This window comes from Trachemys scripta, chromosome 13, assembly GCF_013100865.1.
Source record: "Trachemys scripta elegans isolate TJP31775 chromosome 13, CAS_Tse_1.0, whole genome shotgun sequence".
NCBI lineage: Eukaryota > Metazoa > Chordata > Testudines > Emydidae > Trachemys > Trachemys scripta.
Window position 1 is genome coordinate 28,221,693 of NC_048310.1, and position 14,422 is coordinate 28,236,114.

The 14,422-nt window shown below is 38.0% G+C and overlaps 1 protein-coding gene across 2 annotated transcripts in view; it reads left to right on the forward strand.

The window, feature by feature from the left end:
* Positions 1-14,422, forward strand: part of TENT4B (terminal nucleotidyltransferase 4B) — a 48,572-nt gene that overhangs the window by 18,677 nt on the left and 15,473 nt on the right. For both annotated transcript variants that reach the window (XM_034788884.1, XM_034788883.1), the window contains exons 2-4: positions 4,528-4,651; positions 8,973-9,019; positions 13,826-13,946. In XM_034788884.1, the coding sequence (XP_034644775.1) occupies positions 4,528-4,651; positions 8,973-9,019; positions 13,826-13,946 (292 nt within the window). The remainder of the gene's footprint in view (positions 1-4,527; positions 4,652-8,972; positions 9,020-13,825; positions 13,947-14,422) is intronic.

Genomic DNA, 14,422 nt, shown 5'->3' on the forward strand with positions numbered 1-14,422 from the left:
TGATTTCAGTGGATACAGAATTGAACCTTTTGTAAAATCATTCTTAAAGGAACAGCTAGTTTAAAAATCATTTTTAAAAAATCCTTGCTTACAAATAAGTGTCCCAAGAAGGGATTTTAATTAAACTTAAAAAGAACAGGAGTACTTGTGGCACCTTAGAGACTAACAAATTTATTAGAGCATAAGCTTCTATATGCATCCGAAGAAGTGGGCTGTAGTCCATGAAAACTTATGCTCTAATAAATTTGTTAGTCTCTAAGGTGCCACAAGTACTCCTGTTCTTTTTGCGGTACAGACTAACGCAGCTGCTACTCTGAAACCTGTAATTAAACTTAAAAACCTAAATTGTGTCTTTAATTGAACATAGGATTGACATTCAGTAACAAGGTATTTCTGCTCCTGAGCATGTGACATCGCCCCCTGGTTGGTTGGGTTTTTTATTTCCCCCCCCCCCCTCCTATTCTGCACCCAGAGACTTTCAACTGGTCTGCCTCTTATTGAGGTCCAGAATAAGATAAGTAAATCTGAATCCAGTTACCAGATTTGCATGACTACTTGAAGATGAAAACTGATAAGGGTATGGCTACTTTTTACAAAGTCAACTTAATCTCTGAACAGGCTGGGTTGAACTTTTGCTCAGCCCCAGAATTCTGGTGAAGAAAAAATACTCCATCTGTAATCAGTATCTTCAATCGTTTTCATGAAAACAGTATAGCCCTTAATGTTCCTGCTAACTTTCACTGATCCCCATGATGGATTTACGGTACTGCAAGTGCATTATGTTACTTAAAATTGTGTCTTGATCATTTGGAATAATAGGTGAATTTCTAATATGGGAATGTAAATCCAATTAAAAATACAGTAAACCGTACTGTGAAGTGTTTTATTATTGCTATACAGTAGTTTCTTTGAAGAGAACTCTGCCCCCTGCTGGAAGCACTGGCACCTGAAGAAAGAGTGGTCACCTGGAAAAGAGGGGCAGTGAGTTGAGACCACTGAACGGACTGTTTTTTTGTTGTGCAGTTTAAAAAGACCAGGCATCTATTTTTGAATTGAATAATTAATTGTTACTGCATTAGCAAGGGACTTGCTGCACAAGACTCCTTGCTTCCGATGAGTTTTGACAGTGTAACAATTATTATTGCAGTGTAACAATTTCTTTAAAAAAAAAGAAAAAAAAAAAAAAGGCTTTGTTTTAACTTAGTAACTTAGTAAATGCAGTGGCATTAAATAGTAAGAAAATCCTGTCATATTGCTAGAACTAATTTGTGGATACTTTTCATCTTTAAGCTAAAGATTTAAAATTCCTAGAATTTAGATTTAAGATGCTTGCAAACACATTCAGCATTCTCTTTAGTAGTCTAGTTAGGGTACATCTATACTGCACACTATTGGCAGTGGTGTGCGGTGTATGCATAGCCACATGCATCTGTGAAAAGCAAGCTGTGTCTATACTGCAGAGTGTAGCTACACAAGTCAGTGAAAGGCTTTGGTGCTGCCTTCCCCCTGCCCGGAGCCTTTCAAAGCAGGAGTACGCTCTGGTAGTGGAGAGGCAGCAGGACACTACACAGCTAAAAATAGCAGTGTAGACCAGGAAAGCACTGCTTGGACACATAGAGAACTGTGTGGAATACATACCCACAGGGTTCAGGCATGGCTTTACTTCCAAAAACAGTGCTTCACCAGCTGCTATTTATACTTGTGCTGGGGGGCGGGGGTGTAGCACATGTCCTCTACACACCACCTTAAGGAGAGTGCAGTGTAGATGTATTAATGGTCTTTTATTCATGCATTTACAGTAGCTCAAATATTTTCTAATGTCATTCTTCTAGAAATATCAGTTAATTAGCATATCTGGTACCTATTTTGGAAAATAAAGCTTTAACTAACTTTCTCGGAAGTCCAGTGCACTTATGACTTATGGTTGTATATCCTTGTGTGTTTCTTAATTGCCTGTCTCTTGGCTTTGTAGCTTGCACCATTAGCAGTTAGCAAAATCAGACATGCTAAGTAAAGTATTGGGAACAGGAATGTTAACATTTTAAAGGAAAATGAGAATTTTTTTCCCCATAATTTTTGTTGGATAAATGACCATGTCAAACAAATACAACTACTTATAGAAGGTCCCTGATCAGGGTCAGGTGATGCATCAAACAATTGTTGTATAGGGATCAGTTGATATTCTGCATATTATTCTGTTTAATATATAGGTGTTTTTACAGAATTGTTGCTACTTGAGTTAACAGGAATGTAATGCCCATTAAGAACCATAGGGGACAAATCTGTAACAGAGTAATCTTATTTTAAAGCACGAGAACCAAACTTTGTCACTCAGTTTACTGTTTGCTAATGAAGTAACTGTGTTAATGGACAGCTCTCTGCTTTGTCCCATAACCTTTGGAAACATTCAATTTCTAATTTTTCCTTTTTTTAAATTACGAACCGGAAGAACGAAGTTATCACTCTGTTTTTGTTTTTGTTTTTTTGTTTTAAATTCTGGCAGACTGACTGTTTAACTAGCACCCTCTTCCTTTGTCACTGCAGGCTGTACTTAACAGTAAATCTGTACATTAATCTGTGTACTCCTGGCCATTACCTCGGAATCTCAGTAGTAAGTGGTAATGTGACCCAATGACTAAAAAATCAAGCCTCTCTGTTACCTAAAAAGCTCTGTTGGCCATGGAGTGTTCAGACTAGAGTTCCCCCAGCATGTGCGTCTCACATAAACTTAATTATCCTGACAGGGTTATAGTGATAGAACTTATAAAATATTAGTTTTATATTACAGACTGAATTGCATCAGGATTTCTAAGAGGAAATATTAAGTGGTGGACTAGGAGACCTTTTGAGAAACCAAATGATTAGGTTTTTATTAGCAAATACCTCCAAGTAGCAGATCACAAACAGTATATTGAGGGATGTGTGTTTTAGTCTCATGTTGAAGATTTTTGAGTGAAAAATACAAGTGGGGAGAGGAGGAAGGAGTAAGACAGTAGGAAGCCAAGTTTTATAGTAACAACCAAGTAAACGCTGAAAGAGCAGCTGTTCAATTTTGCAGATTTGCTGTTAGAAACACTCTGTAGCAATACCCGAAGAATAGAATGTCCTGCATAAGCATGATCTAGTGATGCTAGTGTAAGAGACTAAAATTAAACTAATTATACAAAGAGCATAGCTAGATACTAAGTAAAAAATAAAGAAAATATTTGATCCTCTAATCCCTTGTCAGTTTTAGTAATCTACAGTGTAACTTGTAATAGGAGAATATTAAAATGTTTCAGACAGATGAAATTTGAGTTGCGTATCTCTTTAGTCATAATACTTACTGTCATGTCCCTTTCAGGTGTACTTCATCTATTTCATGACATCTGTGGTATAGCTTTCATTGTGTGTGGGGGGGGGGAGGGGCCGGGGGGAGGCTAGGAAGACTTACCTTTCATCTGAGGACCTCAACTTTGTAAATCAGTCCTCTTGGCAGTCCATCAGAGCTTCTGGACAAGATGCATTTGTTTTGACAATTAACTTTTTTTTTTGTTTTAATTCTTTTTAAAACATTTAGCTGCTACTATAATGGGCACTGTAGGAAACAAGTGAAATAAACTCATCAATCCCATGTCAGGGATTTATTTAATCTTGCAGGAATTCAATGACAGTTTAAATTTGGTGGTGTTGACAGAGAAAACGTGGTGAAAATGGGCTTTAGTCTTCTGGTTAGTTAGGAGGATGTTGCTATGTGCTAGTGCAAATGGATACACAAATTTCCTGGACTTGTGGATTGAGACTTGTGTTAAATTATACTTAGTGTAGCTGTTTAATTAAAACCACACCCAAAATGTGTGGGGACTTATTTTTAAAACAATGCAGCTGATCAGCTGACTGCCAACTTCATTCTACCCTGTGTTCCATTGATGTGTGTACACAGCTCCTTTTTAACACTAATACGAGAATACAGTGCTTAGTGTGAATGTTTCTGCTTAGGAGTGGACAAATAGGTACATATAACTGAGATGACTCTAACTACGGACAACTATTTGTTAGTTGACATTTGTTTAAATGTCTCAGAATTGATTTTGTGTGGATTAACAAATCACTTGTGCTGACACTGGCGATTAATCAGTTAGTGACAAGGGACTAACCGAAAAGGTTAGCTAAAAGGCTTTTGTTTAAATATTTGGATACTGTGCGTACCTTGAACTCATCATTAGAAACTTCCTTGAAGATTTAAAGCTTTATATATCATGCTGATGCTAACATATTTAGTAGTGCTATTTCTTTCACTTTTAGTGTGACCAAAAGCAGCTTTGATTAACTTCCATGTTCTTCATAAACATGATATAAGAATATCCTATGTTTTGTAGATTAATGTGTTGAAATTAAACTTCCGTAAATCTGAATTTACTTTTGTTGAAGGCAGACAATAGTTTTGTTTAGTGTTGAATGTCCTTGAAATATTTCTAAACCATTTCAGATAATAGCAGCCATTTTAATTTTTCTCTTTTAGTTAACTTATCTTTTTTCTCTCGTCAGTCTTCATGAAGAAATCATTGATTTCTACAAGTACATGTCTCCCAGACCGGAAGAAGAAAGAATGCGAATGGAAGTGGTGAACAGAATAGAAAACGTTATTAAGGAGCTCTGGCCGAATGCAGATGTGAGTAGGGCTTGGCATGCTCTAACAAAAAGCTTTGTTTTTGCTTGTGTCTTCGTAAACAGTGTTTTTTTTTGTTTTGTTTTTGTTACACTACCACTTTTCCCCGTTATTCCATATATAACTTTATGCTCAAATTGTGATATAGAAGATATTCACTATTTCTATGGCATCATAGTTGAGCTTGGTACTTTAGACATGTACAGTAACTCCTCACTTAACATTGTCCCAGTTAATGTTGTTATGTTGCTGATCTATTAGGGAACAAGCTCGTTTAAAGTTGTGCAATACTCACTTATAACTTCGTTTGGCAGCTGCCTGCTTTGTCCACTGCTTGCAGGATTCTCTGGAAGAGCAGCCCCTCCTTGTGGGGATTAGAATCAGGGGTGGCCAGCAGTCTCTTCCCCCCCCCCCCCCATCAGCTCCCCTAAATTCCCTGTAAGGTATGTGGCTTGGCAGCTGCCCAGCAGCAGTTCAGCTGTCCCTCCCCCCCTCCCCCTGCTCCTGACCTTCCCTCTCCCTTGGAGCTGCTCTCGGGAGCTTGCTGGGGGGGAGGGGGGTGCTGATATCAGGATGTCCCCCTGCTCCTGCCGTGTCGTCTCCTCCCCCCCCCCCCCGCTCCCCCTTCCCGCTCTGTACCCCCTCTCCACAAAGCTGAGGAGAGGGACAGAGAAGAGGGAGCTGGCTGGAAGCTGTTGCTTCCTGTCTGAACTGGCTGATCTGCTTAAAAGGGCAATGTACTTGAAGTGGTGTCAGTGTATTTAAAGGGGCAATGCACGTCTCTCTCACTCATGCATCTACCCCCCAGCACTTTGGAAAGTCAGCACCTGTGCAGCGGTGTGTGTGCTATCAGGAGGAGGGAGTGGTGTGCTCCAGCTGGATAGCATGGGCTCATCATCATTTCAGTTTTTGCAGGGAAGGGTTTGCAGCTACTGCCCTGCATCGGTTGTGTTTCCTCTCTCCTGTCTCAGTCCATGCTGCCTTGCAGAGTGTGAGGCTACATTAACAGTAGCCTTTTAACCCTTGAGGGCTCAGCTGAGTGCTGGTGGTTCATCATTTAGCAGCAAGGCATTCCCTGGGAAATATTCCACTCTCTTACTCCACCACCTCAACCAAGCTTCACAATCATTCATTGCTGTATACAATATTAAACTGTTGGTTTAAAATTGTTTATATACATATACAGTATAAGTTTTAATGTCTTTTGTCTGGCAAAAAAAAAATTTCCCTGGAACCTAACCCCCACCCCCACCCCCCATTTACATTAATTCTTATGGGGAAATTGGATTTGCTTCACATGGTTTTGCTTTTTCAGGAACATAATTACAACGTTAAGTGAGGAGTTACTGTATATGAACAAATGCCCTGGTTAGGGAAGCTAAATTAGATATACTACCAACAAAGGAAGGGTATGAGATCTAACCAGAATTATATTTGGGTGTTTGTTACCACGCATCTCATTAGTTCTTAACTTTTTTTTTTTTTTAATGTTACTTAAGAGTGTGAGGTAAGGCAGAAGTGTAGGAGAACATGACTGGTGGGGGAGGCCTACCTGATTGCATTGAGGTGGCTTGTCCTGCTGGAAAAGAGATGCTTATGTGCATACAGGTATAAGAGATAGTGTAGGAAGGAACCATGACTTAGATCAGGGTTTCTCAGGACAATTTTTTTTGGTGGCCTCAGAGTGCAACCACCAACTCTTGCTGGCCGCTGTCATACTTTTCACTCAAATACTTACTCGCTTTAGGCAAAACAAATAAATATGCACATATACATGTCCAAAATCATTGTAATTTATTTATTGCTAGCTTGTAAGTCCTGTTGTTAAAAGTGATATTAACAAACATACAAATATCACTTTTCACAGCATACTTACTCAGATCCAGCAAAGCTGGGGACAAATTAAGCCCTGGATTCAGGGGTTGGGGGAGACAGCAGGAGCCAGGGGTGATTTGGGTCGGGGGAGACCCACCACCCCTTGGAAGGTGTGGAACTTACCAGTTGCCTGCTCCTCCAGCGTTGTGCCCCAGCTGTCTCCAGAAGGGGCAGGGCCCAACCCCTGCTTGCAGCCCTAGCAGCCAACACCAAGGCAGTGCATCCAGGAGCAACAGTGGTGTAGATGATGACGATATGCTGTAGCTCATGACTCAACTTATTGTTGTAGTTCTCATCTTGTAAAATCCTTGCATATGCTTTCAAATTTAAACTGTTCACTCTGTTTTTTAATTTTAAATAAAGCATTACTACAATAAATTAACTCCATAGAATGTAATTTAGAAATACAATATTGTTTCACTTGCCCCAAGGATATTAGTTGCTTGGTGTTGTTTTACTGGGGGAAGCTTGAGTGGTGCCTGGTCTCTGTCCATGGCTCTAGCCAGTGCTATTCACATTACCTTCACATGTAAGTTTTTTTTATTTTTGTTTTTAAAACCCTATAAATTTCAGATGTGACAAATCTAGGTACAGTATAACTTGAATTTGAAATTAACTAAGATTAAGTGTTCTTGTATACTTTGACACCAAAACACACAACCAATAAGGTGTAAACACTGTGAACAAGCATGTTGAAACCATTTATGAGCACAAACAATAAAATAAAATAGCCTGTCCGCATGAATGAAACTTTAAAACAAGACATGGTACATACATTGTATGCTTTCCGCACATCATTCAAGAAAGGGATAAAAAGTTGATTGTGTAAAACTATATATCTTAACCTGTAACTTTATGTATAGACTTCAGAAATTGTCATTTGCTCTCTTACTTGAGGGGGATGTGCTTAGAAGGAAACATTCCTAATAAGTGAGAATTGTTCTTGGCATCAGCTGGTTCCACCATAGGAGAGGCTTTAATTACACTGAAATTGAACAACATTTAGTGATTTTTTTTTTTTAAGTGAAGGCATTTAAAATAAAATAAAAGAACTTGACGACGTGAACATTAAATCTTGCTAGTATTGTATAAACAAAAGTTGTCATACAATGAAATTCAGAGGAAAGCTTGTCATGTTAACCTTAACTGTACTTGGATATTACACAGTCCTCCGCGTTGGTCAGAGAACAGTTGATGTTGCATGCCTTGTGCGATTATGACAATACCATAGTTGGACACAAGATGGGCAGTAGTAAGCTTAAGTCTATTTAATCTGGCAAACATAAAATTCACTGTTTTAAACGTTGGGGTGGGAGAGGAATATAAACTGGCTTGCAAAGGGTTCCTATTTTGCATTAATTGTGGGTGTTAGGATTTGTGTTTGTTAGAATGAATACCTCTGGGTACGTTGCATGGTAAAGGTTCTCTTAGAAACATTAGCATTGTATTAATGGCTGCAAAATCCAAGACAGAAGGAAGACGTCAGTAAGGCTTGGTCTATGCTAGCAACTTCTGTAAAACTGTGTTGCTCAGGGGTGTGGAAAATCTATATCCCTGAGCAGTGCAGTTATATCAATCTAACTTCCAGTGTAGACAGTGCTATGTCAATGGAAGGGTTTCGCCCTTCAACGTACCTACCACCTCTCAGGGAGGTGGAGTACCTATGCCGCTGACAGGAGAAGCCTTCTTATTAGTGTAGGTAGTGTCTTCACTGAAGCGTTACAATGGCGCAGCTGCATCAGTGCATCTGTGCCACTGTAGAATTTTAAGTGTAGACATGCACTAAGATTGTAAAGATGTTAGCAAAAATATAAATAGTTTACATGCAAGCAGAAAAATGCACCTGCACCAACACAATAAGAATGCTGCAGGATAGTATTAATAGCACTCCTAGCACACTCCAAAAAGTTAGTGCTTGCAACACTTCTATAAAGTAGATGGTAATATATATTTGTGGTAGTACAAAGGTATAAATGGCTTGAGAGCTAGAACACAAACTCTTTTTTTGCCTGGATGTTATATCAGACTCTTTGATGCTTTTCTCTAGTATTATTATTTTTAAAAATAGTTTCTTACACATTTAAGTATTTTTAAAATGAGGGATTTGTAATGGAAAAGCTGATGGAGCTAGAACTCTACTGTCACGAGTAGCACTTTAATTAGAAATAATATTTATTCTGATATTGTCTTCTATCTGTACAGCTGCTTACTGTCATGTATATTTTTAGGCCTATTGCTGCATTGCTCTATTTCTAATCTTCTTTTAAAGTTAAAGATGTAAATACTTGAGTTTGCCAGGCTCCTCTGTTTTATGGTCATGTTAAATATTTCAGTAATACCTAAAACTACCAGTGGAGGGTAGCAATAGTCAAACTTTTCTGGAGACTCGATTAGATAATTGTTCAGAAATTTAAAAGGTGCATTCTAATGCCCTATTTTTCTGTTACAGGTGCAGATATTTGGAAGTTTTAAAACTGGTTTATATCTACCTACTAGGTTAGTACCTTTTCAGTAACTTCTTCTACATTGTTTAGGCATATTTTGAAGTCTCTTCCTCTGCTGTTTACCTTTATCCCCCATTGCTGTATGTTGAATTTTTGTGCACTGAGAGAGAATAATGTTCCTGGGATGGAATATGCACTTGTCATCTTACTGTTTTCTTAACTACTGACTTATATCATGTGTTTCAAATTCAAAGCTGACTTGTATACAGGCATTTGTAGAGAGTACCTGTTTCAGTGATGTTTAAAAAAGACCATATCTTAAAAGATTGCTTCATGTTTTAAAATGTCTGACTATCCCTTAAAACTGCTCAAGCCTGAAGGTAAATATTATATTTTTATTCAGCCCTCCCAATAAATACATTGTAAAAATATAAAGAATGATTGATGAATTATATGAAATAGGACACATCCCCCTGTTTAGATCCTGCTTGCATTAATTTAAAATGTGACCCCTTTGATCGTATTATCGAGTATAAATTTAGTTTTATAATTCAGTCTAATTACAAGATTAAATCAAAGTAAAAGTTTAGATTTCTCCCACTTCACTGTGATTTTTCCAGCATGTGATACCCTTTAAACCTGACATTTGAGGTCAAGTATTAAGCTATTTATATTAAAAGAGAAGCTGAATCCAGTTTCTAGAAGAAGAAATTAAAACATCAGCATATTACGTAGTCAGTTTGGTTGACATAAATGATTGTAGATGTCTTTGTTCACAAAGATAGGGGAATAAAGCCTTTTCAAGAATCCAGGCTGCTGCTGCCTTTATTTAAAAAAAAAAAAAAAAAATCTATACAATGAGCCTAACAAAAGAGGAGGCTATTTTTTAGCTAACCGCTTAAACCAAAAGAACTCTTAAAGCTATCAACATATACACCGGGGTCAGCAACCTTTCAGAAGTGGTGTGCCAAATCTTCATTTATTCACTCTAATTTAAGGTTTTGTGTGCCAGTAATACATTTTAATGTTTATAAAAGGTGTCTTTCTGTAAGTCTATAACCTATAACTAAACTATTGTTGTATGTAAAGTAAATAAGGTTTTTAAAATGTTTAAGAAGCTTCATTTAAAATTCAATTTAAAATGCAGAGCCCCCTGGACTGGTGGCCAGGACCCGGGCAGTTTGAGTGCCACTGAAAATCAGCTCGCGTGCCGCCTTTGGCACGCATGCCATAAGTTGCCTACCCCTGATATACACTAATCAGATGCTGAAGATAAAGTCTGTCTATTTAGTCCCACTCAAGCTTCTATTACTGAGAAATCTTAAGTAGCTAACTGCAGACTTAGCTAAATACATTACTAATTTTCATCAAAAGAAAGTTCATCACAAGATCGCATTAAGATCTTGAATGTAGGAATTTGAAATAATTTTGCTAATTAAAAATGTAAAATATAAGTAATCTTCAAGCCCTAATGGTTACAGGATAAATTCCTATAAGCAATTCAAAGACTGTAGTTTATACTTTAAAGACCTTTAAAAACATTTTTTTCCCAGGGAACATTTCAGAATGAGTAATTAGTTGATTCCCAAACCTGACTACAATATTCTTCTCTGTTCACAATTGTTATTTCTCATCTACTCTTAGGAGGAAAATGCTTAATAAAATTAGGAACCAAATTAAAGAAACTTCTTCATATAATTGGCTTTGACTTATGAAGCAACAAGAAAGAAATCAAACTGAGTTGCTAAATTTCTGACAAGTAGGCCTCTCAGAAGCACAGGTCCCCTGAGAAAACATGTTGCCTGCTTAAATTTGGCTTTGTTCTTTCTTCAGACAATTTGGATTAATCAAAAATAGATTAGGTGCTGATAATTCAAGAAATATATGCATCATTATTCACATGTCTAATAGACTTAATCCCCTTGCTGCTCCAGTCTTGATGCTTGGCATTTGTTTTGAGCCCTTCAGTGGTTCAGATTTTGATTACAATTTGCAAAGTTAGTTTTTATTCACTACCAAAACTCAATTGGGAGAATTTAATTGCAATCTTTCTGAACTCTTGATGCAGTGGTCAGAGGCACTTCTGTCTTGCCGGCGTTTCTTCCCTGTTCGTTGTTGTTGCTCTGGAGCATGCCTACTTTGCTATTCAGAAGAATTCCAATGCTTGGAGTATTTGATTTAATAAAACAGAATTGAGGCCAGCGTGGTACACTGTGCCTCTTCATTCTACTTTGTTATTAGTCTCCAACATGAACACAATTTTCTCTTGTTTCTTTAATTTTTTTATTCATCTCTAGCTACACCGTTAGTCTAGATCTGAGGTTTTCCTGTTAAAACACCCTTTGCTGGCCTTTTTGATTCTGTTGTTCTAAAATAGAATCCCTTGACTATCCAATTACCTCAGTGCTGGGGACTAATTAGATAACAATTGTTTGTCTGGTGGGGGTCAAGTAATGTTATCCTTCAGGTAATATGTATTCTCAGGGTGTTACTATATTGCTCTCTCTGGCTTGGGGCACACTAGAAGCATTCTTTGCTGCTACCAAATCTGTTGAGCAATGAGTTGAGCACTGATTTAGCTGCAAGTGCAGATCAGAATAAAATAGTGCAGCACCATTTCAGAAGAGAAGGTTTTAACCGTAGTTTTCTGAAATGTGCTGAGTGGTGCTTGTTCCTGGTCAGCTAAACAGTATATAGTTGGACTGGTGTTTAAACCTGTCTGTTGTTAACACTGATTAGAATTTGCACACAGACAGCCAAAGTTCCTAATGTGGCTTCTGTAAAAGTACAAAATTCTAAAATCTGCATGAAAATAACTTCTGAAATAAGGTAGATTCCCCAGTATTTCTCTTCCCCCCCCGCCATAGTTTACTTTGGCAAGCCAGTTTATTGGTGAAGAATAATCTGTCTAGGCTTAAATCCTTCCCTCTTCACCCAAATCAGACTGGTCTAGTGCCTGATTTGGAAAGCAGACCTTAAACTACAAACCAAAAAAGAAGTTTGGAAAAATATATAGCTCAGCTTCTTCAAAGCCTCCAAAAAAAGTTTTCACTGTTTTTTTTTAAATTTTAAAGACTCTTATGGACCCTAATAAAATTGCACAGTCATCTAGGCACCTTTAAAATTTCTATTAGAACGCTCATCAAGGCTGTGATTACCATTAGATGGATGCTATCCTCACTGATTTATGAAATCTGTTCTGTCTGAAGACACTGCTAGTTCATGCACATAAAGAAATAATTGTTTTTGTCTTGAAACTTGTAGTTTGTAATACTGGATAGTTAACAATCTGTTCTATCAGTTTGATCCACTACTTTTCATGCACACATCAGAGAGAAAAAAATCCCCTGCAAATCTCATCTATAGCCCAAACTGGGCTCCTATCCATCTCCTCTCTCTCCTGCAGCTAAAGATGCTCTGATGGTTTAATTCTAATTAGGACTTGCTATTTTCATATTCAAAGGAAAATTACTGAGACTTAGTAAATAACTAACTTACTTAACCTTTTTCAAAACTCTGCTTCAGTATTTATTTAGTGAATAGGTGTGTAATCTCTCTTGGTGAAGGGTTCTATCTTTGATATTTTTCAGTTAATTGGTGGGGGGGGAGGGGAATCAGTTTGATGCAGAGTAGGCTGGAAAGCAGTTAAAATCCAAGGGTTTCAAGTATCAGAGGGGTAGCCGTGTTAGTCTGAATCTGTAAAAAGCAACAGAGGGTCCTGTGGCACCTTTGAGACTAACAGAAGTACTGGGAGCATAAGCTTTCGTGGGTAAGAACCTCACTTCTTCAGATGCAAGTAATGGAAATCTCTAGAGGCAGGTATATATCAGTGTGGAGATAACGAGGTTAGTTCAATCAGGGAGGGTGAGGTGCTCTGCTAGCAGTTGAGGTGTGAACACCAAGGGAGGAGAAACTGTTTCTGTAGTTGGATAGCCATTCACAGTCTTTGTTTAATCCTGATCTGATGGTGTCAAATTTGCAAATGAACTGGAGCTCAGCAGTTTCTCTTTGGAGTCTGGTCCTGAAGTTTTTTTGCTGTAAGATGGCAACCTTTACATCTGCTATTGTGTGGCCAGGGAGGTTGAAGTGTTCTCCTACAGGTTTTTGTATATTGCCATTCCTGATATCTGACTTGTGTCCATTTATCCTCTTGCGTAGTGACTGTCCAGTTTGGCCAATGTACATAGCAGAGGGGCATTGCTGGCATATGATGGCATATATAACATTAGTGGTTAATAAGGGTTTCAAGGTTGTTCTATATACTTATAAATTACTCTGATTAATGTAGTCATTACATCAACTTTTCATATGTTAACAGCTCATAGTTCTTCTGAATACTATTTCCATTGTTTTTTAATGGAAAGGTGGATTCATTTATCCCACTTCTCATTATCAAATTGTCAGGATGATAGCTTGCTGTCTGATTTTAGTATATTTACAGTGTTGTAACTGTGTTGGTCCCAGGCTATGGGAGACGCAAGGGTGGGTGAGGTAATATCTTTAATGGACCAACTTCTCTTGGTGAAAGAGAGAACTTTTGAGTTCCATCTGAAGCCTGAGGTCACCTGAAGAAGAGCTCTGTGGAGCTCAAAAGCTTGTTTCTTTCACCAACAGAAGTTGCTCTAATAAAAGACATAACCGCCTTGTCTCCCTTAACATATTTTAGGCATTTAAAAATGATTACTCTGATGTTGTGTATTAATTTTTATCTTCCTCCTGCTTAAGAGAATTCAGTGACCTGTTTTACTTATTTTACTTTCTATTGGCGTTTTTCCAATCCTATACTTTTAAATGCCCACCAAACCTAGCGTCAGTACATATATTGACTTACTATTTTTATATTTTCTTGCATTTTCAGTGATATTGACTTAGTTGTGTTTGGAAAATGGGAGACTTTGCCTCTGTGGACCCTGGAAGAGGCTCTTAGAAAGCACAATGTAGCAGATGAAGGTTCAGTAAAGGTTCTAGACAAAGCAACTGTAAGTCTTTTTCCAGTTTAATATCTTCAGGTATACTTCTACTTTGTATCATTTTACTCAGACTTTGCTTTGTGATGGTTGGAATCAAATCTGCTTATTTAGTGACAATTTTATTACTCATAATGTGTCTTGTAATTTGTTTACTCTATGGACAGATTTGCTGCGATATTTGTGGATTTGTCTAAATTGCACTGCAAACCTGGGTTTGTGGACCCAACCTTGAGGAGTTGGTGTTTGAGCCTGGTCTTAAGCTTCCATGCTGCATTGTAAACCTGGGCTTACAGTTACTAGACTCAGGTCTCACAGCCATACTAATGCATCCATACGTCCCTATACAGACCTTCTGACTCTGTCTGTGATTTGAGCTGCATCCACACTGCAAAATGACACAGCTTGGACCCCAAACCACAGCAAAACTTGGGTTCTGACCATCCCCTTATCCGGGTCCTAGAACCTGGCTTCTGAGTGCTTGCTGG